The sequence below is a fragment of the Myotis yumanensis genome, unplaced genomic scaffold, assembly GCF_028538775.1.
Source record: "Myotis yumanensis isolate MYYU_CA2020_CCGP unplaced genomic scaffold, mMyoYum1.0.hap1 SCAF_6, whole genome shotgun sequence".
Classification (NCBI taxonomy): domain Eukaryota; kingdom Metazoa; phylum Chordata; class Mammalia; order Chiroptera; family Vespertilionidae; genus Myotis; species Myotis yumanensis.
The window spans coordinates 24,324,660-24,351,581 of record NW_027223757.1 but is presented as its reverse complement, the minus strand read 5'-3'; the positions used below and the strand labels follow the sequence as shown (position 1 = coordinate 24,351,581).

General features: G+C 38.0%; 1 protein-coding gene across 2 annotated transcripts in view; it reads left to right on the top strand.

The window, feature by feature from the left end:
- MAP3K5 (mitogen-activated protein kinase kinase kinase 5) overlaps positions 1-26,922 on the top strand; it is a 169,284-nt gene that overhangs the window by 93,053 nt on the left and 49,309 nt on the right. For both annotated transcript variants that reach the window (XM_070417761.1, XM_070417762.1), the window contains 6 exons: positions 4,713-4,872; positions 6,970-7,123; positions 13,808-13,915; positions 19,624-19,673; positions 22,245-22,340; positions 24,674-24,755. In XM_070417761.1, coding sequence (XP_070273862.1) covers positions 4,713-4,872; positions 6,970-7,123; positions 13,808-13,915; positions 19,624-19,673; positions 22,245-22,340; positions 24,674-24,755 — 650 coding nt within the window. The remainder of the gene's footprint in view (positions 1-4,712; positions 4,873-6,969; positions 7,124-13,807; positions 13,916-19,623; positions 19,674-22,244; positions 22,341-24,673; positions 24,756-26,922) is intronic.

Genomic DNA, 26,922 nt, shown 5'->3' with positions numbered 1-26,922 from the left:
GCTGTCAGTGATCCAACTGGCATCCTTAGTGGGATGGCTCCACACGGGCCTCCTGATGTGGTGAATATGGAGCAAACAGTATCTGCTGTGAAATAGCCTCACCAAAAATGTGTAGCCCGAATTTAAGATCTAACATCTAGTTAATAGGAATCACAGTGTCTAGAAAAATAAATCAGACATCACCATGAAGCGCCATCAGACATATCCATAATGTGAGGATGTTCTACAGAACCGTCCTCCTTGTCTCTTTAAAAACTCAGTATCATGGGGGGATGTTGGGATCCAGCCCCAGCAGGTCCAGGGGTCCCCAAAGGTGTGGACGGAGTCGGCGAATAAGGAATGGCGAAGTTCTGGTTAGGATCTCCAGCCAGGTTCTGTATAGGATCTCCAGCCAAGTCCTGTCTCTAGGTTCTGGTTAGGATCTCTAGCCAGGTTCTGTATAGGATCTCCAGCCAAGTCCTGTCTCTAGGTTCTTCAGCCAGGTTCTCTCGCTAGGTTCTGCTTCTAGGTTCTGTGTCTAGGTTCTGTGTCTAGGATCTGTCTCTTGGTTCTTCAGCCAGGATCTGTAGCCAGGTTCTGTCCAGGATCTTTTGCCATGTTCTCTCCCTAGGTTCTCTCTCTAGGTTCTGTGTTCTGTTGTCTTATTACATCTGTATTTATACCAGTTGGTTTTAATCCTATCAACTTCTATTCCAAAGGTTAGGGCGTTTCTTATCTCCATTCCAGGGAGTAAAGATTATGTAGCTTAACTACGCGCCTGGCACTTAATTAAGGGGTTGTATCCCCTCCCTAACCTCAGGGAAAAATCCCCACCTGGGGAAACAACCTCTCTCACAGAGGTGACCTTGGTTAAAACACATGGCACTAAGGAGAGCAAACATATTAAGAACAATATGCTATATATGCCAGGTCCCTTGAAACATATGCTGTGCAGATGTTTCTTTCCTGCAGCGACTGTGTCAAGCAGCAAGGATGGACCGGCTTCCGGCAGGGGGAAAGTGTGGGTGGAGTGGTTACTGAGATTTAGCAACATAATAAACAAATGCCATTAATGATTCTTGATTGGATTCTGGTTTGAAAAAGAAAGTTATAGGAGATATTTGGGAAGCAATTAGAGAATTTGAATTAGGACTTGATAATACTGCATAATATTAAGGGATCATTATTTTTGTTAGGTGCAATAATTGAATAGAACTTTTTAGGTGTATGCTGCCACACTTAAGGGTGAAATGTTATGATGTCTGTAATTTAATTTGAAATGTTGCAACAAAAATATTCAGGAAGATGAAGCAAGAGCAAAATGTTAGCAATAATTGAAAGTATGGCCATTCATTGTTACTTTTTTTTTCTCTTTTCATGTATGTTTGAAATTCTCCGTAATGGAAAATTGAAATGGAAAGAATTTAATCTCCTCTATTTATGGAGGCTGTATGACCTTAGACAAGTTGTTAAAGGTCTCTGAGCTCTTTTTTCCTTACTGAAGAAAAGAGAAAAGCTCTAATTCATTGTATGTTTGTATGAATTGAGAGTTACATTTCCAACATGCTTTGCACAGTGTGAGCATCTAATGAGTGTTCAATAAAGGCTCTGTTTCCTAAATTCCTCCATTAAAGCAGCCTTGAATCTAATAGTGGCTCCAAGTTGTAAATCTATCATGAAACTAAACTATTAAAAATGTCTTTAGTTCTTAGAAGCCAATCACTTCTAATTAGAGCATTGTCTATTTAAATTACCGAAACAGACAACTGAATCAAAGAATTGATATTTGAAACAGGAGTGACATACTGTTTGTTGTGTATAAATTTAGCCAGAATTTTTTTAAAGAAAAATAGCCAGCTGATAAGGAGTGGTAAAAAGGTATAAAAAGGTACATCAGTAATAGTGCTTTAGCTATTGGCCCTAGGGATCAAGACCCTTAAAAATATTGTAGCCTAGCACTAAGTACGACGTTCCTTCTGGGACTTGTTCCTATGGAAATGGTCTCTAAATGTGGGGGAGGGGGGCATGTGATGTTTATTCCTGTATTCCTTGAGGGGGGGGGGGGAGCTTCTAAATATAAAAATTAAAGCCATGTTCATAACTTCATACCTAAAAGATTAATATCTTCATGTAGAAACAGGGTTCATGCAGCATGTGGAAAGAACATAAAAGCTAATACACAAAAGAAATACAATCATGAAAAGAAAATCAATCTCAGTGGTAAAAAGAAAGCAATTTTCTTTCTCTATCAGATCGGTAAAGATCAAAGGACAGGATAGTATCCATAATTGGGAAAGGTGTGGGCAAGAGATTATCGTCAGGTGCCACCAGTGACAATATAAATTGGTACAACATTTCTAAGGACAACTTGGCAAATGTATCAAAACTTAAAATCAGTGCATCTGCATGAAGCAAGACCAGGGTTAGGACTTTATTATAAAGAAACAATTGAATAAGTGCACAAAATTATGTGTACAGGAATGTTTGTAGTAATAAAATGTCATCTGCTGCATTTGGGTAAATAAATTGTGACATATCCATATGCTAAAATACTATTTGCCATAAAAACAACATTTTGTCCAAATGCTGAATGGCTTGGTGTCATAATCATAGATTTATGCCAAGGCCAAAGCTAAATATCACCCTCCCAGAGTGAACTTCTGGCATGGAAGAATAAATCTGAAATGTTATTTAAAACTATTATTGAACTCCCTTTACTATTAAACATTTTCTTAGTCCCTACTTAAATGTTTGACATGGCCCAGCCGGTGTGGCTCAGTGTTTGAGCATCAACCTATGAACCAGGAATTCATGGTTCAATTCCCGGTCAAGGCATATGCCTGGGTTGTCAGCTTGATCCCCGGTGGGGGGCATGCAGGAGGCACTGATCAATGATTCTCTCTCATCATTGATGTTTCTCTCTCTCTCTAAAATCAATAATATTTATAATATTTAATATTATTGATTAATATTTAATCAATAATATTTAAGTTCATGGTAAGTTTCACTTTCTTCTGTGTGCCTTTAGGATTAGCCTGACATTTTTACAATGAACTCAAACCCCTTTTATAATCCGAAACAGAACAAGGCTATTTTAATCTGAAAGGAAGAGTGAAAGCTTCATTTTGTTTTTTAATAAAAAGTCAGCTCTGCCTACTTGCTGTGTGTTTGTAATGTTGTACTTCCTGTTGACATGGTATAATGATAGATCAGTCCTGGGTTCATTGTTCTGCACATAATACACAATAAAGAGAGGCTCATTTTCAACTGAGGTTGGTAGAGACATGTTTTTCCCATCTCATTTTTCTCACACACTTTCTTCTTTCATTTGTATTCATTATATTTTTTATTATGTTCAGAAAGGAGACCATGGATGTTGTTGCATATACATGTGTAATTTTTTTTATCTCATAAAATTTTAAAGTGACAAAGCTATTTTCTTTTTAACTTATCACAAAATGTGAAGAGTGGACTTCTTCCTGAAATAGTCATGGCTTAAGTGGAATTATATAATAAAAAGTAGCATAAAGTTTTTTAAAGATTATTTGGTTTGTTAAAGTATAATTTTCAGAAAATGTATTTATAACTCAGAAACTATAAAACGGACACCTGTGAGACATTTTGGTTAACTCAGCTGGTACCGAAGCTAGTAGGAGAATATGTCCAGTTCAAAGAGCATTTAAGAAGTAGGGTGTTTACAGATAATTTAACAAAGAAATGTTAGGATAAGATTTCTGAGTTTGATTTTTAAAAAACTGGTTTGTGTTCAAGAGGTCATAATCTTAGGGATTATCTGTTTTACTAGATAGAAATTATTTGCGTCTCTATTGAACAAAACCCCACAAGTTAACAAGTAAACTTCTCTACATCTGAGATCTTTAATAAATACAAAATAGTGAGATGAACTAACTACACTTTTCCTAGACACTCCTTGAGTGGATATACCCCTATGTAGTATTGAAATGATGCCTCCCCCCTTTTTTTCTCCTACTCCCAAATCTCAGATAATTTTCTTGACAATTATGGATGTTAGTGGCACTAAACAATTCTGCAAGGATATATTCTCTTTAAGCAAAATAATTACAAATGCAAAAATAATATAAGACAGAGTAGAGATGAAAATTTTAATGAAATGCAAAGAATCTAGAGGGACCAAAACATTGTAAAAAAGAGCAAACTTGGAGGATTTAGATTACTTGATTTCAAATGTTGTTACATTAGTCAAGAGAACATTTTTCTGTCAGCTTCCTTATTTTTAACGCTGTAGTATATAATTCTTTTTGCATATAATATTATTGTAGCATTTTACTCTTACAAAAGATATATACTGTGCACATTTATATTTCAACTAACTGATAGCATGTTAGCATATTTCCCTTTCAAGTAATTAAAGAATCCATGATATATTAAGGGAATGAAAGAGGTTATACAACAAGGCACTTGGTGTTAGCACCTTTTAATTTTTGCATATACAGACATACATACAAATTCTGGAATGATGTACATCAAAGTGACAGTGGCAAGTACCTTTGAGTTTTTAAGTTAATGGTAAGTTTCACTTTCTTCTGTGTGCCTTTAGGATTAGCCTAACATTTTTACAATGAACTCAAACCCCTTTTACAATCCGAAACAGAACAAGAAAGAATGAAAGCTTCATTTTGTTTTTTAATAAAAAGTCAGCTCTGCCTACTTGCTGTGTGTTTGTAATGTTGTACTTCCTGTCCGTCTTCTAGGGGTGAAGCTTAGTAGCCTTCTTGGTAAAAAGGGAAACTTGGAAAAACTCCAGAGCTACTGGGAAGTTGGATTTTTTCTGGGGGCCAGTGTTCTGGCCAATGACCACTTGAGAGTCATTCAAGCATCTGAAAAGCTTTTTAAACTGAAGACACCGGCATGGTAATAAACTGTTACGTGTTTATACAATTGCTTTTCATAAACAGCTCCTATCACTTCTTTCCAAATTGTTATATTTATTGAACTTACAATTAGATTATTTTATTTGCTTACAGAATAAAATGCAGAATATAGAGAAAAAAACGTGACATCTATAAGTAAAATGTGTTGAATATAGGTTGTGATGATTTTGGACATAGGTGATGTCTGCCGGCTACTGGCTTAGCCTTTCTCTCACATTGACCAACCCACTCACCCAGTGTTACCCACATAAATCATGCAGAAGCCTCAAACTTTATACCTACAAATCTAATCAGCAGGTTTACAGTTTCCATCTCAGCCTCCCAGGCCTCTGCTCCAAATACATGCCCTCTGTTTCCTTTATGATCTAATCTCAGTTTTGGAATTACCATTCTCTTTACTTAGGGTTTACTGACACATTTTGGTGTTTTCTCTCTCTTTATGTGTGTGTGTGTTTTTCTAATTTCAAATTGTTCTTGGCATGCACCCAAGTCTCATCATTATGTATGTGATGCTTGGAGAGATGAAAACAAAGTTCCATCTGCATTTAGGACTGTTTTTGAAAACAGTGCTAATTTTATTATGCATCACATGTAATGATTGACCGTTATCCATAAAGACTTTCAAAGGTTAACAATGATACTAAGAAAGGCTTAGAGCAGTTCTGAGCCCAGGCCACTGACTTGTTTTCCTCAAAGGAAACATTTGAGGAGATGGCCACCCTGCTATGTCCTCATACCTTCCTAAGGGATTTTCTCCTTTTCAGCAAATCCTCCCCAGCATCACTCCATTGTGATCTTTCTGACCTTCCCCCTCCACTGGAATCCTTAAATCAATATAGTCCAATGGTGCCTCCGCCTAAGGGATAAAGTCCATCCCCTTGGCTTGGCAAACAAGGTTTGCGCTTAGTCATTCCAGCCTCGGTTTCTGTTACGCCGCTGTTCGTTCACACCGAACATGCCATACTGCTTGGGCCTCTTGCAGCGCCCTTCTCCACCTGGGGACACTCATAAATCACATCTGCTCAAAATCAGACCCTGACCTTTAACCCTTCCCTGCTTCCAGATACAAGTTCATGGGTATCGTTGCATACACGTGTGATTATTTCACCTCATGAAATTTTCTTCTTTCATTTTTCTGCATTCAGATATTGTTAGTCATGCCTGTTTAGTATTAGCTTTGTTGATATTGATCACATGGTGCTATAATACCTTTACCTTCTGTCTCCTCAGCACTGTGCACAACTTGAGAACAGAGTTGTACTGTCAGTAGTATGTTTACAGAGGGCAGTCAGCAAGTGACATGAAATACACGAACTAATAAATGCATGCGTTAAATGTAGCCAAATTTGTTATTTCTTCATGGTAACCATTCTGATGGTAGAGGAGGTTGAGACTGAAGCACAGGTACAAAGAGATTTGGTTTTAGGTATCCTGGTTTCTATGGACAAGAAAACAAACATTGTTTTATTCAATAGTAATAACCATGAAACAGTGCCTTAAATTTCCATTAACTTAATGTTAGCTTTCATGTTTATAGTTTACAGTATGCTTGCATACCCATTGTCTCATTATAATTACCTTGCTTCTCATTTTTGCTAACTCTTTTCTTGGAGGTACCAGCTGTCTTATCAGATTTGGGGATTTTTGTGTAATGTATAAGCTGAGTTGCTTCAGGTAAAATAGTGATCTCTTATGAAGGGTCTATTTAGAAGAGCTTTCTTAAGGAAGTATATTTTAAAATAAATGTGTTCACCACTTCCTTGAAGAGGATATAGGCATTATTTTAAAAGTCATGTTTTAAGTAGATGTATCACCCAGTCCAAGGTGCTTAAACCCTCTAAGCCTCAGTTTCCTCATCTTTAAAATGGCTATAAACCAGCCGGTTTATTGCATTTTTGTGATATTTAAATGAGATAATGTGTGAAAGTTCATGACATATAAGAAATAATGGATAATGTTTGGTGAATCTGAATGCATACTTTTTAATGCCATATTTACACTTATCGAGTAAGACTGGGATACATGGGAACAGGTGGTTCTAAATTTGCCTCATGTGTTTTATATCTTTAATGTTTAGGTACCTCAAGTCTATTGTAGAGACAATTTTGATATATAAACATTTTGTGAAATTGACCACAGAACAGCCTGTGGCTATACAGGAACTCGTGGACTTCTGGATGGACTTCCTGGTCGAGGCCACAAAGACAGATGTTACTGTAGTTAGGTTTCCAGTGAGTACTCTTTGTTTAACTTAACTCTAATTATAGTTCTATTTTGTTCCTTTCATTTAAAGTTTATCTTGCATTGTGGTTGTAATAGTTCTATATGCTGATTTTCATGCCCTAAAACAACAGTCATGTGGTTAATACATTTATTTTCTGCACATTGGTTTGCATTAGCTTACTTTTTAAAATGACTTCTCAAACTCAGAGAAATGAGATACATTTTCATGTTTTGCCAAGAAATTTGGAGGTGTCTTTTCATAAGTTGTAAAGTGCACTTTCCCAAGAAAATATTGTCTCTTAGTTCAGTAAGTCAAGACATCGCTTCAGACCAGACAGATGGGTACTTCTAATTCAGACTCCAGCTTTGTTGACATCGTCATCAATATCAGTTGCTGTTATTGTGGTGAAAAGTGCCAGGCTCACCTGCGTTGTTATTCCATCTCCAGCACTCATTATCCTCATGAGTCAGAGTTAGATGTAGTATCCACAGTCACTCTTTACAATGCTTTAGATCATGGGAAATGATGACTTGTAGGTTTTGGTCTGCAACTAATTTTGGCTAGTCTCTATCAAACTTCATATATATAATGGACACACACACAAACACTTTAAAAAATATATTGCTTGTCTTCTCAGCTAGTGCCATCCCCACCCTGATAGCTCTCAGAATCCCATCTAAAGCAGTATATAGCTTTAGCATCCAATGCAAGAATTATTGGTTATTCACTATGTGCATAAATCTCTTCTCACATCAAAGTGATGCCATACCTCTCTCTGTTTGAGCTTCTAGTCTCAATCTTCCATACCCAGAGGTGGTGACAACTCAGTTCTTTTCACAAAATCTTGTTCTGTAGTGCTTGTTGATAGCATCGTCTGTTTGATTTAATTAAATCAATTGCTGGCATTAACAGGCTTTCTTTATTCTTGTTTTCAGATGAAGCTTTAAAAGCAGCAGGAGCTTTAGTTGAAAAGCCTTTCATACTGAAACACTTAACTTTATTTTCTAGTCTAGATTATGCGTAGCTAGGAAAACACTTCTCTCAGAGTGAGCTGGCAGCTTGCCTTGAGCTGGTGCGCTGGTGCTAGTAAACGTGGTGGTGAGAGAAGACAGCACAGATCTAAGTATTTAATTATTGACTATTGACTTGATTGACTAGAAAATTAGCTGTGCGAGGAAAGCACTCATATTAGCTATTCTGATCTGATTTAAATTAGCTTAATATGAATCACTCTGTCATAATGTGAATGTAAAAAATAAAACCAGAAAATATGAAGAGAGAAGTTAGTAGAATATAGTTATATAGTCCAAGTGAGAGAGGCCTTCTTAAGCAAGAAAGGGACCTGTAAGCCTGAAAGGCAAATATTGACCAATTTGATTTCATTAAAAATTCAAATTTTTGTTCAGTATGAAACACCACAAACATGGCAAATGCAAGACAGGGAAACAATACTTAATACCAATGTTGCAGAATGATCAATTTGCCTAATATGTAAAAAACCTCAACCAACTCCTAATTTATACACAAAAGAAATACGGGCAAATCATGTGAAGAGAAAATTAATATCACTGAGTAGTCAAATAAAGGAAATAAAAATGAGACACCATTATACCTATGCTGTTTTATCCATGTGCAAATATATCTGGAGGATAAATTCCCAGAAGTGAAATAGATTAATATTGCCATGCTGCCCTCCAACGGGATTGTATCATTTGACATATCTACCATCAACATACGAAGCTGACTGCTTTCCCAAAGTCTCTCCAAAAAGTGTATTGTCAGAGTTAAACCTCTGCTGAATTCATAGATGAAAATGGTATATTGGGGTAGTTTTAATTAGTGTTTCTCTTATTACGTGTGAGGATGTGCATATGTGTAAGTTCATGTGTTTAAAAGACCACTCAGTGATTTTTTTAAAAAGAAGGATTTGTTGCCACCATTTAAAAATAAAGAGTTGGACCTTCAGTGCTTCCTATGATGGAGTAAATGGTATTGGTATTGCTAAAAAATACCTATGAAATCTGGACAAAATGCACAAAACAACTATTTGGATGCATGAAACAGCTATTATCACAGTACTACAGCCCTTGGAGGTGACGTACTTGAATTGAGTCCCACCTTCATCCATTAGTTTTCCCCCAAGGTCATTTTTCTGGCTGCACCCGAGGAGGTGGAGTCCTGATTGGGAATGGCTTTCTCACTGGGCGGAGCAGACACATACCAGTGTTTGGGGCTCTAAGGCATCTGAATATGAGGGGCAGGCAAAGTTGGAAAAGGGGGATCCTTGAAGAATGAAACCCAGGATTCTGCCTGGCTATTTCAGATAGTGTGGAAAAGGGGTAAGCATGTTGTGAATAAACACAACTATAGATCCCAGTCTTTGACTAAAATTGGGTTTTGGATGAGACCTATATGGTTTAAATAAACCTTATAAAGGTAAGTTCCCTTGATATTTAAGACATCCTGACCTGAAGTGGCAGAGAACATCCTTTGGAAGGCTGAAAGCTGAGGAGACACTCCAGAGCTTAAACCATGCAGGGATAAAGCAGTTGGACTTTGGGCCAAGATAGAGTGATGAGACCTTGGTGAATACCCCAAGTCCTTAGTTGATACATAGAAACCCAAGCCCCAGGAATAACTGCAAAACTAAAACAGACCACCCTAGCAAAACCATAATAAAAAATAAGGCCTGATAGGACCAAGATGATACAATGATAACTTAACTGCTAACTAGGAAAAAAAATCTCTGGAAAGATATAATTCAAAGCATCTGCAGTGTCACTCAGATTTAATCAAAGATTACTAAACATGTTAAGAAGCAGGAAAAGGTGACTGATAATGAAGAGCTAAGACAGCCAAAAGAGGCAGATCTGGAGGTGATTCACATATTGGTGATACCAGATACGGACTTCAAATAACATAATGACCATGTTAATTAAAGAAGAGGAAAAGATAGACAAAATGGGTGAAACGTGGAATATTTCAACTGAAAAGTAAAGTTTATTAAAAATTCAAGTGAAAAATCAGGAGAATTCACATAAAACTCCAGACTTTCAACTGCTCTTAAAAAATGAAAAGGGCCTGGCTAGTATGGCTCAGTGGTTGAGTGCCAACCCATGAACCAAGAGGTCACCAGTTCAGTTCCCAGTCAAGGCATATGCCTGGGTTGCATGCTGAATCCCCAATACAGCATGAGGACACAGCCAATCAATGTTTTTTGCTCATCAATGCTTCTATCTTTCTATCCCTCTCCTTTCCTCTCTCTCTAAAATCAATAAAAACATTTTATTAAATAAAAGGGAATTTAATTAATTAATTAAAAAATGAAAGGGACTGGCAGTTTGTGACTGCATGCTTCAAAAGCAACAATCTACAGAGCCAACTAGCTGCTCCCATTTAAGATGTTGAGTATAGTCCCATTCATCCTGCTTTACTCATTTACCTGTCCCACCAGGCCCACTCTCTGCGATCATAGTTTCCTACCCAGGTTCCACTGCATAGAAAAAGGCAAGCTTCTGGTTCCTGTGGGACCATATCAGTCATTGTGACTTGTCATGTCCTTAGAGTAGCATTTTCTGTGGTTCACACTTATTAAAGCTGCAGTAGGACTTGATTTTTTTTTTTTTAATATATTTTATTGATTTTTTACAGAGAGGAAGGGAGAGGGATAGAGAGTTAGAAACATCGATGAGAGAGAAACATCGATCAGCTGCCTCCTGCACATCTCCTACTGGGGATGTGCCCGCAACCCAGGTACATGCCCTTGACCGGAATCGAACCTGGGATCTTTCAGTCGCCAGGCCGACGCTCTATCCACTGAGCCAAACCGGTTTTGGCAGGACTTGATTGAGGTGATAACATTATCCTTCTTTTGAAGTGGGTCTTTCTAAGACGAAGATGACTTATATTAGAAAATAATTTAATTTGTCTCCGTTTATCTCACTCCTATATTCAGTCTCATTCCTCCAAGAAAAACCATGACCCTGAGCAACAGAAAGCAGGTGAAAGTTCTTTTGGGAAATGATTTTAATGGTTCCATTATTTATTATTATTTAGGTTCAGTTCAATTTATTTTTTCTCTCTGACCTCTTTTCTGTGTATATTTTATTTCCTTCCTATGTTAAAAAGTTAGGTGACCATCAACCCATCAGCTAATGTCAGGAGAGAGGAAGTGGAGCGTGATAATGCAGTTGAATGTCTACTTTTTATAGTTTATAGGCCTTGCTGTCTTTGTTCCCACTTCAGATACATAAAGTTAGCAGTTGACTGTAGTGTTAACCAGTATAAAAGACTAGAAACTAAAAGCGAAAATGTGTATACGATGGAGTGAGTTGAATCATGATGGTTTTATCAAATTGCCTCTTTTTTCGGGGGGAAGAGGGAGTCTCTTTTCTCAACTTTTCAGTAGCCTCCAAAATGCTACAAATTCCCCAGGTTTTGTCATTTCCAGGGCAGATCAAAGGGCTTAACAAATGTTAGATGACAATAATTGCAACCAGTGTTTATTCCCTATCTCAAAGCAGGAACACATAATTCAGATTTTATTTGTTAGAAATATGTAAGACAATAAACACAATTTAAGAGGACAGAAGAGAACCTGGTGCTGTGCTTTTCTAAATGTTAAATAATGTGCCCATGTAATTAGGGAGTGAGGTATGTTCTCATTTGTCAATGCAGTGACTTGGATGCTATCTTGGGATGGGAACCCACCTCTTATTCCATATTATTCCTTTTTATTTCACAAGCCCTAGGGTACTCAGATTGGAGAGCACTATTTCTGTAAAGCTTAAATTGAACATTTATTTTCATTATTAACCAGTACCACTTAACTCTGTTGATTGGAATTTGGACCTTGATTTACCTGGTATGTTCCTGAGTCAGAATATATTCCCCTCTGGGCTCTTACTCTCTGTGTATTTATGGTATATTCTATCTTATTTTCATAACTTGAGCCTGACCAAGAATTCTTTATGCCCTTACAGTTTTATAGTAAAGTGTAAAGAAATTTTGTTTTTCTAATCCCCTTTCTCTAGTTCCCTGTACTTTAACTTAAATACTGTTATAAGTTTATTGCAAAATAAATACAATGGGTTTGCAGTGTATGGCTAAGTTAATTTCTAACCCAGATTTCTGTCTAAGCTGCACTTTAGGTTATAAATTGTGAATTCCTTCTTGACAGCCTTCTGAAGGATTTTTTCTTCACTTTTATTTGGGAAACCTTGCTTGATACAAGATCATTTCTAAAAAGGCAATTATCTTGAGTTTTAAGCAGTGGAGCAGAAAGAACTATTCCAGTTTCTCTGCTAGTTAAGCATTTAGCTTTATTTTTTACTAGAGGCCCAGTGCATGAAAATTCATGCACTGGAGGGGGGGTCCCTCAGCCTGGCCTGCCCCCTCTCAGAGTCCGGGAGCCCTCAGGGGCGGGAGGCGACCCGGCGATCAGGGGAAGGCAACGCCCCCATCACACCTCTGCTGCTGCCACTGCCGGCAGCGCAAGCCTCGCCAGCCCCGGTTACCTGAGCCTTGGGCGGCCCTGGGTGGCTAGACAGCCACCATTCGAGGCTTTCCTGCACCTCAGGCCAGCCCTGGGCGGCTGGGGGCCTTAGGGGACTGGGGGACTCTGGAGGCAGTCACACGGAGTAGCCGGACCTCCCTGGGGGTGGGCCTGGCTGTGCTGCACGCCTGCTGCCCTGGCAGGGCTGAGGGGACTGGGCACTGCCATCTTGTGGCTGTGGGCGCCACCATCTTTGAGGGCGTGGCAGTCAATTAGCATATTCCCTCTTTATAAGATAGGATTATTTTTAACATTCCTACTTAAGTCTGCATAGGAAAATTGAGCTAAGGAGGTGCCTTTAAACATCTGTGTGAAATAGATAATAATTGCATCACCTTTGAAATAAGGGAATGTGTAGTATTTTAATGTTATTTGCTCCGAAAATGAAATGTTAGTAATAGTATAATATATCATGCACTCCTTCGATGGAGATTTTCAACTCACTTATCACATACCCCTCATATAGCTCCAAAACAAGAGCAAGTCTTTTCTTTTTTTATCACAAGGTTATAAATACATCATTATTAAAGATATCAGTTGTATCATGAAGTCAGTGTGAAAACATGTTTATTTCATACAGCTATATCCATTTCTTTGATTTATATGTAAACTCTTTCAATAATAACCAAAATAATTTCTCAATCCATTTACATGGGTATAAAAACCATACATCTTGATCATAGGTGTGGCAGCAGGAAACCTTAAGTATGTGACATTCTATATATGGAGTCTTTTCCTTTCCTTGTACAGAATTATTTGTTTTACCACATTGCTGCCTTTCTTTGACACATTTACATTTATAGAAATAGAGTATGTATTGCCTGATAAGATAAAAGCTTTTAAAAAGTACTATCAGTAGATTGATTGGGGATAGCCAAACAAATATATGGTCTTCAGAAATTTATTTCCAAATTTTTTAGCAATAAAAGGTGATGTATTATTTTGGAACTTATGATAGTTGTATAATACCATAAAATACTCAAAAGACCCATAGAATGGCAATAGACCTTTAAATGGTTTATTCTAGCGGTGGACCCAGAACTTCATTCGATAATTAGTGCCTTGTTGTTATGTCAGCTGTACATGGTTTGAATCCTAAGTCACTAATATTAATTTATTTTGTTTTATGTTTTCAAGGTATTAATATTAGAACCAACCAAAATCTATCAACCTTCGTATTTGTCTATCAACAATGAAGTTGAGGAAAAGACAATATCTATTTGGCACGTGCTTCCTGATGACGAGGTAAGTTGTGCAATTATTAAGACGAGTATTAATAGTGAATGACTATACCTTTGCAGCATTCATATGTTCCAGCAAAATTTGCATTAGTTCAGAAGAAATATCTTGATTATATTATAAAATGTATTTATGCTAGGGGAGGGGCTGCTGGTTGTATCAACCACCATTGGCCAGTGATTTAATCCATCATGACTCTGTAATGAAGCCTCTGTAAAAACCCACAAGGACATGGTTCAGAGAGCTTCCAGATTGGGGAACACATGGAGATGTGGGCAGAGTGGCCGCTTAGAGAGGGCACGGGAGCTCCATGACCCTTCCCACATGCCTTACCCTATTCATCTCTTCCATCTGGCTGTTTCTGAGTTACATCCTTTTATAATAACCCAATAATCTAGTAAATAAAATGTTTTTCTGAGTTCTATAGTCTGCTCTAGCAAATTAATTAAACCCAGGGAAGGAGTTATTGAAAGTTCAGATCTATAGCTCCATGATGGCATTATTCCAAGTGTAACTGACCAGAAACAAAATTAGTAATAACTAGTAAAACTGTTTACATGTTGATAACATTATTTTAAAGTGCCCATTGTTTCATTTACATTTTTTAAAAATATATGGATATATATCACATGGCAGAAGTAGAGTAGTCACCCAGTTGAAACCGCAAAAACTAAAAGAGGTTAGGAGAGGTAAGCATTATCTGGAAGAGGAGATTTTTCAAAGGCTTGATTGGAAAGAGCAAGGTTGTCCAAGGACACTTGGAAACAGAATGGGGCTAAAGGAATTAGCAATTAACAAGGCCCCGGCAAATGAGTGGAGAGCCAGAAGTATTTGGAAGACAGAAAAAGAGCAGAAAGTAAACCAAAGATTTTGGAAAATGACTACTATTTCTAGCTTGTGGTCATTATTTTTCCTTTCTGGAGGTTCTTCATTCAGTAAAGTTAGCCTTGTATTGATTCTCTTACGTTTTGCAACAATTGTAGAGACAGTTTTTATGTTATGCTAAGAAATAAACGTATTAGGATAGAAGTGAATGCATGAAGGATTAAAGGTTTTATTGTCAATTGTCTTTTCTTATCTTTTGATCAAGAAGAATTTCTGCATTTGCATATTGCTCATTTCCTGTTACCTTTAGTGCCAAAAATTCTTCTTGTTCAAAATTTAAGCTTTCTTAAATCATTTAGTTTCTGTTTTGAATCAGCCAATTTCTGTGCAAACCCTAGTTTTATCCATTCATTAGCACTGCCATTTTCTCTGTTTTTTAAAACAGAAGTGCTACAATTGGAATGAGGACAAGCAATAAAAATAAGATCACTTTGTTATTGTTAGTTTAAAGCAACTGTAATAACTATAATTAAATAACAGATAAGTAACAGGTTTAATACATCTTATGTTAAGCAGGAAATGGGTTGTTTTTGTCATGGAATGTTTAAATTTTTTTTTTCTAGAAGTAGAATAACAGAGAATGTTGCTTTTCATCTATCATATTTATTTCGTTACTTCCTCTCTCAATGTTTTCATTCTAACTCTGGAATGAACAGTTACGTGAGCTAGTATTTAACCTCATTTTGCAACTTTAAAAACTTGAAGATCATTACCCCAATTCCCAAGAGTTCAGGAACTCTCCGAGAGTTACTCTACATTCAGGGGCAAAATTAATTGAAATTCCAATCTTTTAACTGTTCTCCCTTTGTTCAATAGATGGTTACTGCTTAAAGTAAGTAAGTTAGTACTTGAAGAAAGAAAGTCTGCATGCGCCCATGAAAGAAAAACCTAGATTGAGGAACAGAGACGTAATTTGCAAGATACTTTAAATGCTTGTTATTTAGAATTCCCCTCCGTTTAGATTTGGGGATTAAGCACTCCCATCCTCTCTGATGGCTTCTCAGACAGCAGGGACTCAGAGGAGTAGGATGTGCTGACCTTACTCCAGCTCCATCCAGCCCACGGCCACTCTGAGAAGACCTAGGAATTTAGGAGGGGAATATGTTTACCTAGGACTATAGATTTTGATGATATGATGTTCTCATCCCTCAAAGATACTTTTAACTACAACCCCCCAACTAAAAGTGGCTTAAATAATAAGAAAATGTTATCTCATATTACAAGAACTTCTGAGGTGGGTTCATTCTGGGGCTGATTTCAGTGGCTTGACAGTGTCAGAATTCTGAGTTGGCTTTTCTGTGTGCTCTTGGCTTTTCACTCATGGCCTTAAATAGCAGCTCTAGCATCACTTGACACAGACCAAATCCAAAGGAGGAGGGTCAGGCTCTTTCCTTATACAAAAAGTTGCATCAGGTGACCATGCCTAAACCAACCACCAGCAAGGGAAATGGACTTACCATGGCTGATGTAGACTAATCAGTTTCACTGTCCCTAAGCATTGTCACCTGAGCCTGAACAAAATTCATATTTTGTTAGCAAAGAAGAGAGGGAAGGGCCATTGCCTAGGGCACCAGTAATGTCTCACAGAATATAATTCCTGCCACCTTAACTCAATATTAATTCCTAGCTCCTGTTCTTTCCCTGGCTGGGGCACGGGATCTGAGGCCAAGCAGTTCCTAGAAAACAGTGCTTGTGCTGATTAAATAAGGTTGAGTGTTGGTTTGGGGCTTGTTGGTGTTAAATATCACTCCAGCTCTGCCTCTGGTGTCCCTTTCCCCCTGATTCCCAGACGGGCCCTGGAGCCTTTTACCTCACCTGTTGGCTTTGTGGCTCACCAGCGCCTCCATGTGGAGAGTCCACTAGCAAGGGAGGTGGGGAGAGGCCTTATTCCCTATCCATCTAGCTCAGGGTCTGGGCTTTACTCCGCTGAAAGGAAAAGTTCTCTGGCAGCACTTGAACCTTTGAGGAACCTAACATTCTGAAAATGCTGTGCTCCTTTCCTATAAAACCAGCCCAATCAACCTGGGAAATCTCTCCTTGGCTGCTCCCAGAGCAGGGCTGATGGAAGATAGGTTTTACCAGTGCCGTCTTGTTGGAGTCTGTCAGTTGCTGTGTTCAATTGCAGGTTTGCACGCTGCCGTATCAGCTCTGCACTCAACCCCGCCTCCTTCTCCTGGGGTGGCCTTAGGACGAAACTGAGGTGCAGGCTGTATGTCTGAGTCTACCTTGTGCGCAAGTGGTGTGCAGGTTAACAGCTGCAGCTCCCGGGACGCATATACTTAGGTCACCTGAGGCCAACGGGATTTAGAAGCAATTTCCAAATTACCAGCTGAAGCTGCAGGCTGCTATTTTATTTTAACTCCCTGTGCACTCTCGTTCAGAGAACCACATTTCCAGGAGTCCCTTTCTATGGTCTCTGTCTCTTCTGGGCTTTGTGCACAGCAACATTTGCTCTGTGGTAATTCAGGTCACATCCCCATGACCTGATTAATGTGCATTGAAACGAGTTTTTTAGTAAATCTACTTTAGGCTTGACAGAGTCTATTTTTATTATAAGTTACATGATCCTAGCAAATAACTACTTGCTATGAATATAAATTGTGGCTTTTTGAGTTGCTTTGGCCAGAAGGAGAGTTCTGGGCCACATCAGAGCCACAGCTTCTTACCCATTTCATTGGCTCCGCCAAGACCTCAATCCTCTGGCAGCATTTTAAGTAGATGGGTAAGAGCTTGTTTTCTTGGTTGTTTTACATTTAAAGAATTGACTTGCAATCTGAATTGGCTACTCTGTAGTACTTGCTAAACTTGGACACATGTAGCAACTACTTTATTTGTACAAAAATATTTGTGGTTAATTCTGTATTTTTGTCAGACATATTTTTATAGGGAATGTGACCCATCTTGTAATTTAGTTAATTTTGAGAGATATGCATTTAATACTAATTTTAACTTAGCTTCAGTAATAATTCAAGAAATTAAATCCCCGCAGTTTTTTTCATCTGGACCCTGCAAATCACTCGTGTTTATCATATGATAATCAAATGTTTTCTGTTCAAACTTTATTAGTTTATTGAATCTTACATAAATTAGGTGACAACACACCCTAGCTATGATGGACATTATATACATGTGTGTATACACATGCGTATTTGCTGTACCATTTTCTGAAGAAATAGAACCACCTATTTAGTTTAAAATATTAACTAAAGATAATTCAGAAATAGTTATCTTCAAACCCTTGTAGAGATTTCATTTATTTATTTCATTTATTTTATTTCTTTAAATATATTTTATTGATTTTTTACAGAGAGGAAGGGAGAGGGACCGGAATCGAACCTGGGACCCTTCAGTCCACAGGATGACGCTCTATCCACTAAGCCAAACCAGTTAGGGCGAGATTTTATTTATTAATGTTTTTTCTTTTTCAAAAAAGAAATACTGGTTGACTATAATAATTTTAAATTAACCTTGATCACTGATTTTTATCTTTAAAAATTAATGCACAACATTTGTTAGGTTTATCTGCTAAAAATAAAATTTTAGAAATTAATGAGACTAATCCTCCTAGACTCTACTGGAGGTGTTTTATTGAAATACAGAAATTATTAAGTAAACATCACCCTTGTGGCTTGAGGATGAATTGTAATTTCCGCCCAGATACAAACCTCAGTTCTTGAATGACTCCCATCTCAAACAATTCTCGGCCAAGTTGTCCGCAGAAAAACGTCTCAGTTGTTGAACAAAACTGGTCCTTGACCCAACAACCCTTTCATGCTGACACCTCAGCATGACAACAAAAAGCATCTCTCAGGCGACAACATGACAAAAAGCGTCTCCCAGGCGACAAAAGAAGAAAATGCCCAAATATGAATCAGTCTATCACTAAGCCTTGCATTGTTAACATCTCAGGAAATTGTGCTGTGAATATTTTCCTGATTTTTTTGCTTTTATTGCTGGCAAAATAGACAGTTAGCACAATTTTAAAACATAAAGATTCTTGGCCATCAAGAGTGCTGATGTTGCTAAGGGCGTGAAAGTGCTCACAAAACAGCAATCACAGGCAGTTGAAGTGGTAGAAAAATTGTTGTTGATTTGGATAAATGAAAAGCAGCCGGTGATAGCATGTCAGAAGCAATGATATGTGAAAAAGCGAAGATTCTGCATGCTGACCTCCTGAAAGACACCCTGGAACAAGTGCTAAAAGTGATTCATGTGAGGCTATTAGGGGGTGTTCTGATAAATTTAAGAAAAAAAGTGTTTTATTTACAGATTAAACAGTACATTCGACATGCGCTATATATAAGTAAAGGTTAAAATGGAATAATTTGGAGTCTGGAATGGATTAATTCAATTTACATTATTTCTAATGGGAAAAATGATTTGGTTTTCAAATAAGTCATTTCAAGAACAGGCTTCCAGCTGAAACTGGTTTGGCTTAGTGGATAGAGTGTCGGCCTGAGGACTGAAGGGTCCCAGGTTCGATTCTGGTCAAGGGCATGTACCTGGGTTTCGGGCACATCCCCAGTGGGAGATGTGCAGGAGGCAGCTGATCAATGTTTCTCTCTCATCGATGTCTCTAACTCTTTATCTCTCTCCCTTCCTCTCTGTAAAAAATCAATAAAATATATTTAAAAAAAAAAAAAAGAACAGGCTTCCAGATTGAATTAAGTTCGAGAACCAAGGTTCCACTGTAATTTGTTTGTGAAGAATTGTACGTGAGGGAAAATTACTCTGTGTATCTTATTTTAAAAGAATAAAACAAAATTACTGTTGTTGTGTTATTTTAATTTGGATTACTGAACATCTTTTGTTCTTTCCTTATATTCTAGAATGGTATACATGAGTGGAACTTTAGTGCTTCTTCCATCAGGGGAGTGAGGTAAGTCTCCTTGGTGTATTTCATTTTCTTGGAAGACATTTTTCTTGAATAGGACTTCTAGTCATGATTTAAAAATGCAAAGAACCTCAGCAATCCTTCTATTAATGAAATGCTCAACCTTCTTTAGACTCACTATCTCCATGACTGAAATATTTGCAAAAACTTTCAAAGTTATGTGAATTAACTCTGTGCTTGTCACTAACTTAAAATATGACTGATGGGTAAATGTGATCTATGGGTCAGAATTAAGGTATAAATAAAAGTGAGCTAAGTGAGTTCTCCTTAGATGGATCCCAAACATCTTCTACCAGATTGTGTCCCATAGCTCATATTAATGGGGTGTGGTTATAGGGAATTTGTTTTTTAAAAAACTTTTTCTGAGGTTACCATCAATGAAGTGTTCTGAGATTAGAGTGACTCACCTCACTTTGGCTCAGTTCTGACATTGCATCATAATGCCATTGGCTCAGGAAATGCCATTTCCTGGGATTTAGAAATGAGGTAGTTTTTTTTTTTGTTTTTTTTTTCAGAATGAAGAGCCACCAATTAGATGTTTAAATGCTTGTTCTATAGAAACTCATGCTAGACCAACTCTTAAGAATTTTACACCAAATTAGTTGTGATTACTGCTTTTTCTCCCCACATAATAGCAACGTGGGGAAAAAAGTATCTGAAGGCCACATATGCAATACCCTGTTGCTGTTGGCATAATAGTAATTGGTTTTGTTGGAACATGAACTGGTAATTGGTGTTTGCCTGGTAATACCACCTGTTACCTTAAGAATGATCTGAAGAGAAACGTGCAAGATTGTGGGTTGACTCATTATATATCTTTCCAATACATGCCTTCTCAACTAAAGCTTTATACTCTTAATATTTGATTTTTAAAACAGGTCATTAGTAAAACACTCATTATTTATAGCTGCATTTTTAAACAATCCACTTAGTATGGTAAACATACATTTCACTTTATCATATCTATTTTCCAATGAATTAGTTTTCTTTAACTAGGCATGGCATCCCTACATAGCCTTTGTTGTGATTTACACATATACACAGAATGCTTACATGAGGCTACTGCTGGCTTATGTATTGGGAAATGTGAGTTCCAGTGTGTGACTTCAAAGAAAGCTAACTCTCCTGGGTTTTCTCCTCTATAAAGAGATGAGAAGTTATAGAAGAAAATCCAACTACTTCAGCAGTTTGTCTTACATCACCTCAGAACTTTCTCAGCTCAGTCAGTGGGCATTTATTGAGCACCAACTGTGTGTCAAAAGTTGAGTTCTATTTCATAAGAATACAAAACACTAAGACCTCAGCTCTGCTCTCTAAGAGCTCTACGTGCAGCAGGGGAACAGACACTTCACAATCAGTGATAATGCAGAGTGAGATGAGCAGTGATAGAACTATGTTCAAAGAAAAGAGGTGCAAAAGGAAGTCTTTATAAGACAGAAGTAGGGAAGGGAGTAAGATCTAAGCTTGGTCTTAAATGGTGAGTAGAATTTATTTTAAAAGTAAAAAATAATGTGCATTCTGAACTGAAGGAACAGCAGATGCAAAGGCATAAAATAGGGATTAGGAAACTACACCCCCAGGCCAAATATGGCCCACCACCTGTTTTTGTAAATAAAGTTTTATTGGAACTCAGCCTTGTTCATTGTGTATTGTCTAAGTCTGCTCCAACAGCAAAATTGAGTAATTTGGCCCACAAAACCTGAAATATATACTCTCTGGCCCATTACAGAATGTATTTGCTAACCTTTGATGTAAAACATCATGACCTGACTGGTAATCTCAAAACTGTCCTAATTGCTGTGGAGTAAGCCACTTGCTTAGTCCAGACCAAGTGGTGTTCCACAGCTGCTTCCTTTCTGTAAAACCTCTACAACTAAGGAGGTGCTTTTCCTGCCTCCACACATTGCCTTCTAGCTTAGGAAGCATTTTGTTGTTCTGCAGACCTCAGAGAAACAGAGCACCAAGGTCAGTCAGCCAGTGGACACTTAGGCTGGTCCTCCTGGCACGGGGTCAGCGCTGCAGAGGGCAGGACACCTTTCTCAGGCTGAGGTGGAGGGACACAGCTTCTGTGTGCGCACCAAACCCTAGAGCAGTGATGGCGAACCTATGACACGCGTGTCAGAGGTGACACACGAACTCATTTTTTTGGTTGATTTTTCTTTGTTAAATGGCATTTAAATATATAAAATAAATATCAAAAATATAAGTCTTTGTTTTACTATGGTTGCAAATATCAAAAAATTTCTCTATGTGACACGGCACCAGAGTTAAGTTAGGGTTTTTCAAAATGCTGACACGCCGAGCTCAAAAGGTTCGCCATCACTGCCCTAGAGCAACTCTGTCTTATAGACATAAAGAGGAAGACAATTCTCAGAAAATTCAGTAGTTTTAGTCTTGTGGTACAGGAAATACTACTTTTTAAAGTACTATTTTTAACTTTTTGTCATAAACAACATTGATTTTATAATTGGGACCAGATTAAAAAAAGTATTTATTTTTCATGACAGTTCCTGAAGTATTGGGATTTCCCTGAATAATTATCTCTGTTTGTTTCAGTATTTCTAAGTTTGAAGAACGATGCTGTTTTCTTTATGTGCTTCACAATTCTGATGATTTCCAAATCTATTTCTGTACCGAACTTCATTGCAAAAAGTACGTACTAGTCATGGTTTGTGTAAAAAAGATTGTTCTTGCGTGATCATTATTTTTAATTAATGAGTGAACATATAGCTTCTGAAAAGAATTCAAGTCTATGTAAATATTTTATTTGGACTAATATTTTATAATTATGTGGTATGTTTATCAGAATTTGGGGGGCTCCCTTTAACAAATCACTTTATTTCTGACATTTCTGATCACCAACAAGTTATTCTCTGTGACACCAGCTGAGTATCCTGCAATTTAATTCATTTCTAACAATATCTGTCTGGAGAAAGTGTCTGATCCCACAGGTTAAAGGCTCAGTCCCATGAGACTTTCTGCCCCCACTGTAGATGCCAGTCGCAAGCCCAGGGGATCTCACCTGTGCTTCTGACCAACTGGCTATGGATCAGAGGTTCCAATGGCTCCTGCTTGGGTTTGATTGGTTTGCTAGAACAGAACACAGAACTCAGGGAAATACTTACATTTACCAGTTTAATGGAAGGATGTGATACCGGGTACAGATGAACAAATAGGTAGATGAAACGATATGTAGGGCAAGGTCTGGAAGGGCCCCAAAGCACAGGAACATCTGTCCCCATGGAGTTCCAGTGTGTTACCTTCCTGGCAGCAATGTATTTGCTAGTCTGGAAGCTCCTTGAACCCTGTACTATTGGAGTTTCATGGAGGCTTTATCACATAGACATGATCATTCATTATTTTTAGCCCCTTTCTCCCTCTATGGAGGATAGGTGGTGAAGCTGAGAAGTCCAAGTTCCTAATTATGGCTTGTTCTTTCTTGTGACCAGCCCCCATCCAGGTGCCCATGCAAAGTCTCGCTAGAACAGGGGTTCTCAACTTGTGGGTCGCGACCCCTTGGGGGTCAAATGACCCTTTCACAGGGGTCGTCTAAGACCATCAGAAAACATACAATTACATATTGTTTTTGTGATTAATCACTATGCCTTAATTATGTTCAATTTGTAACAATGAAAATACATCCTGCATATCAGATATTTACATTACGATTCATAACAGTAGCAAAATTACAGTAATGAAGTAGCAACGAAAATAATTTTATGGTTGGGGGTCACCACAGCATGAGGAACTGTATTAAAGGGTCGCGGCATTAGGAAGGTTGAGAACCACTACGCTAGAACAAAAGATGCTGCCATTTCTCTTATCACTTAGGGATTGTTCAAGGGTTTTAGGAGCCCTGTGCCAGGGATGGGGGTCAAAGACCAAATATTAGAACAAGAGATGCCTGCAGTGTTCTTATCACTTAGAAAACTACAAGGGTGTTAGGAGCTCTGTGCCAGGAACTGGGGGCAGACCAATACATATTTTCTATCATCTCATTGGTACAGAGATAGAAGAAAGGTTCTATCTGGTAGGTAACCTGTTCTTCCCTTGGGCTGGCAGTGCGCAGCATGACCTGCCTGTGAGAGCATCAGCTCTCATAGTACCTGTTCACAGTGCCTCCCTTACTGTACATCTGGAGACCATTGGCATCCCCTTGGAACGGATAGCACGGCTAGTGTTCCACGGGGAAAATCTGTTTCTCGCTTGTAATTGTTTTTCTTGGCTCTGAGTTGGCCTCCAGAAAAAATAAAACTTTATAAGAAGAGCTCCTGAAGAAAATGTCACCAACAGTGAGGTGGCTTCTGTCACAAACATATAAGCTCGCCTGCTCCTGGTTCACATTAGTGTTTTGCAGACTATATCTATGATATTGAGGTGCTCAGGCAGAAGATTTGAGTCACTGAGATCAAGTGTTGTAGTGGCCAACACTGTATCAAATAGTCACCTCAGAATTTAGAGACACTATTCTAGAATATGGGTATTACTTTAGGTCCCATTTAAATAAAACAACAGCAGCAAAACAATAATAGCTCATTTTAATGAGTGCACTATGCTAAGTAAGCACTTTACAGGTATACCTCAAGTCATCTTCACAACCACCTGAGACTGATAAGTATATCCCCCATTTTATAATTAAGGGATGAGTCTGAGTTGGAGGAGCTTAATCATACAAATACTAGCAGTCTTGGTCTGATATCCAAGTCCACTTTCCTAACCTTGTCGTTTCTATGACCTTGTCTAGCCTCACTGTTCTAATTCTATACTATGTATATAGTACTGTCTACATGAAGTGGGGCATGAGGTTGGAAATTTCCGGAAGAGCCTACCAACCTGTTTTCTTTTTGAAAAATCATATTTTCACTCTGATACTGATGGTTGTTTTTATTGCCTGACATTCTTAGCTCCTATTTTTGCTCTGAAATCACTTTGGAACGTACTTGTTTTATGTATTATGCGTGACCACATTCCAACTTCCGTCGTAGGTTTTTTGAAATGGTGAACAACATTACCGAAGAGAAGGGGAGAGGTGTGGAGGAAGGAGACTGTGAAGGTGACTCCCTGGAGGTAATGACTTAGGTTTCCATGTTAATTTTACCTAAGTTTCTCCGTGACTGGTTTTAAAAAGTGAACTATTTTAAGCTTTACTGAGGAAGAGAGAGTGTTGTGGGGGAGGGGCATATGACTTCTATCCTTTGCATTCCATCAGAAAAATTTCAAATCTGTGACGTAGAATGGCTTCTGCAGTATTCCCAACAATCTGGATAGTCTGTACAGTAAATTCACACATACTTGTTTTAAGTATTTTGGCTTAGTTGGCCATGATGCCACAACTCTTGATATTGCTGGCATTCTTTTCGTGGGTGTTCTATCAGCATAACGTTAATGAAAGGACCCAGTGATGTTCTGGGCTGTGAAGACGATGAGCCCTGCCTTGGCCCTCCCTCTCACTCAGTACCCTTCCTGGCCAGAGCACTTTACCATATGAGTTATTAAACAGCCTTAATCTATATTTTTTGCATAATTTATGATAATTCTATTATATCTTTTATTACATTTCTTAGATGCTTTCAACCTTCTTAATTAAAATTATTTTTTCAGTATTCTGAATATTTTGTTAAAATGAGCTAATTTCATTACTGTAAACTAAACTCGAACTTCAGCCTGTAAATGACATACCAAAAATAATTCCTCCACTTCCCATTCTTTTCAGTGTAAACAGGAAAGATTACTTTGCTGATTAAGGTTTTTATGCTGAATAATTATTATCTGATCTTTACTTCAATTTGAGATAGAATTTAAATTGTTTCAATATAATTCCTGAAGCTTTTTAGGTTCCTGGGCCCAAAACAAAATTAAAATGTTGGAAAAGTCAGACATTTTTTAATGTTTTTAACTTCACTTAGAGTGGTGTCAACATTCAGCGAATATTAGCTATTAATGTGGTCCTGTAAGCCACAAATTTGAAGCTAATACTTCGAATTTTTGATGTTTGAAAACTTTTCATTCAAAGCCCAAGTTAATATTTGCTTTTATTTCTGATTTGAATAGTCAGCTTTCTTTGAAGCAATCCAATTGTGGGAGAGATTTAGCCTCTTTGGGTCATGGTCAGAACCCCCTCTGATCATACCTGGCTCTTGTGAGATCCCCGTGCTGGGACAGGAACCTTGAGTTCTGGTTTTAACTTTGCATACAGCCAGTTTTATAACTTTGGACAAAATTTATACTCCCACTGGGCTGAGATGATCTCATTCCTTACATGAGAGTTGAACAAGAAGATCTTAAATATCCTTTCTTAGCTCAAGTATTTTATAATTTTCAAGATTAGTACAGACTGTACAAGGTTTTTCAAATATAGCTCAATATCACTTTGGGAGGACTTTTCTATTTTTAAACAGAAAGAGAAACAACTTCTTTTGATTCCAAGCCATGTTTTTTGACTCAAGGCTGTATTTTGACATGAAAGGGTTATGAACCCATATTGTAAATAATTTAATGTATTAATATTTATATTGAAATCACTGAACAACTGAATACAGTTCATCATTGATTAGATTACAGTTAATCATAAGGGTTCTAACACTTATCAACTGTGGTCCCCATTTTTGTTCTCCTAGCCATCCATAGCTTCACTAAGAGCAGGACATCTGCCCAGTAACCCAAACCAGACATCTCAGAGAAACTGCCACTCCAGCCTGTCTTACCCCCACACCCAATCTTTCCTCCAGCCCCTCATTTCATTCCATCACTCCCCCATCTCAGGGCCTAATCTCTCTCCTCTGTTAATAAACATCTCTGTCATCAGCAGACAGATCTCTCATGTGGATTTAATCCTGTGACTCCCCTAATTATAAGGATGCTCTTAACTGTCTGGCTATACCTTACCCTTTCCTTTGCACCCTACAGTATGGCAGTGCCAAATTCTTTTCTGTTTTCCAGACAGCCTGTCTTTGGGCTTGACATGCAGATACCCAACTCCACATGCTTTTTCTGCTCTGTCCCACTTGATTGGCTGCATCCTAATTTTTTGAGATCCAATTTGTGTCATTTTTTTTCTTTGAATCAGTTTTCAACACCTCTTCTCACTTTGCTCTACTCTCATAACATTTTTACCCACTCCTCTGCCCTAGCTCTTCTTACTGCATTGTAATTTGGTAGTCTGCACTGAACTCTTAACATCCCAAGGCTAGATCATGGCTCTATCCCCTTTTTTAAAATAATTCTCACCTGAGGA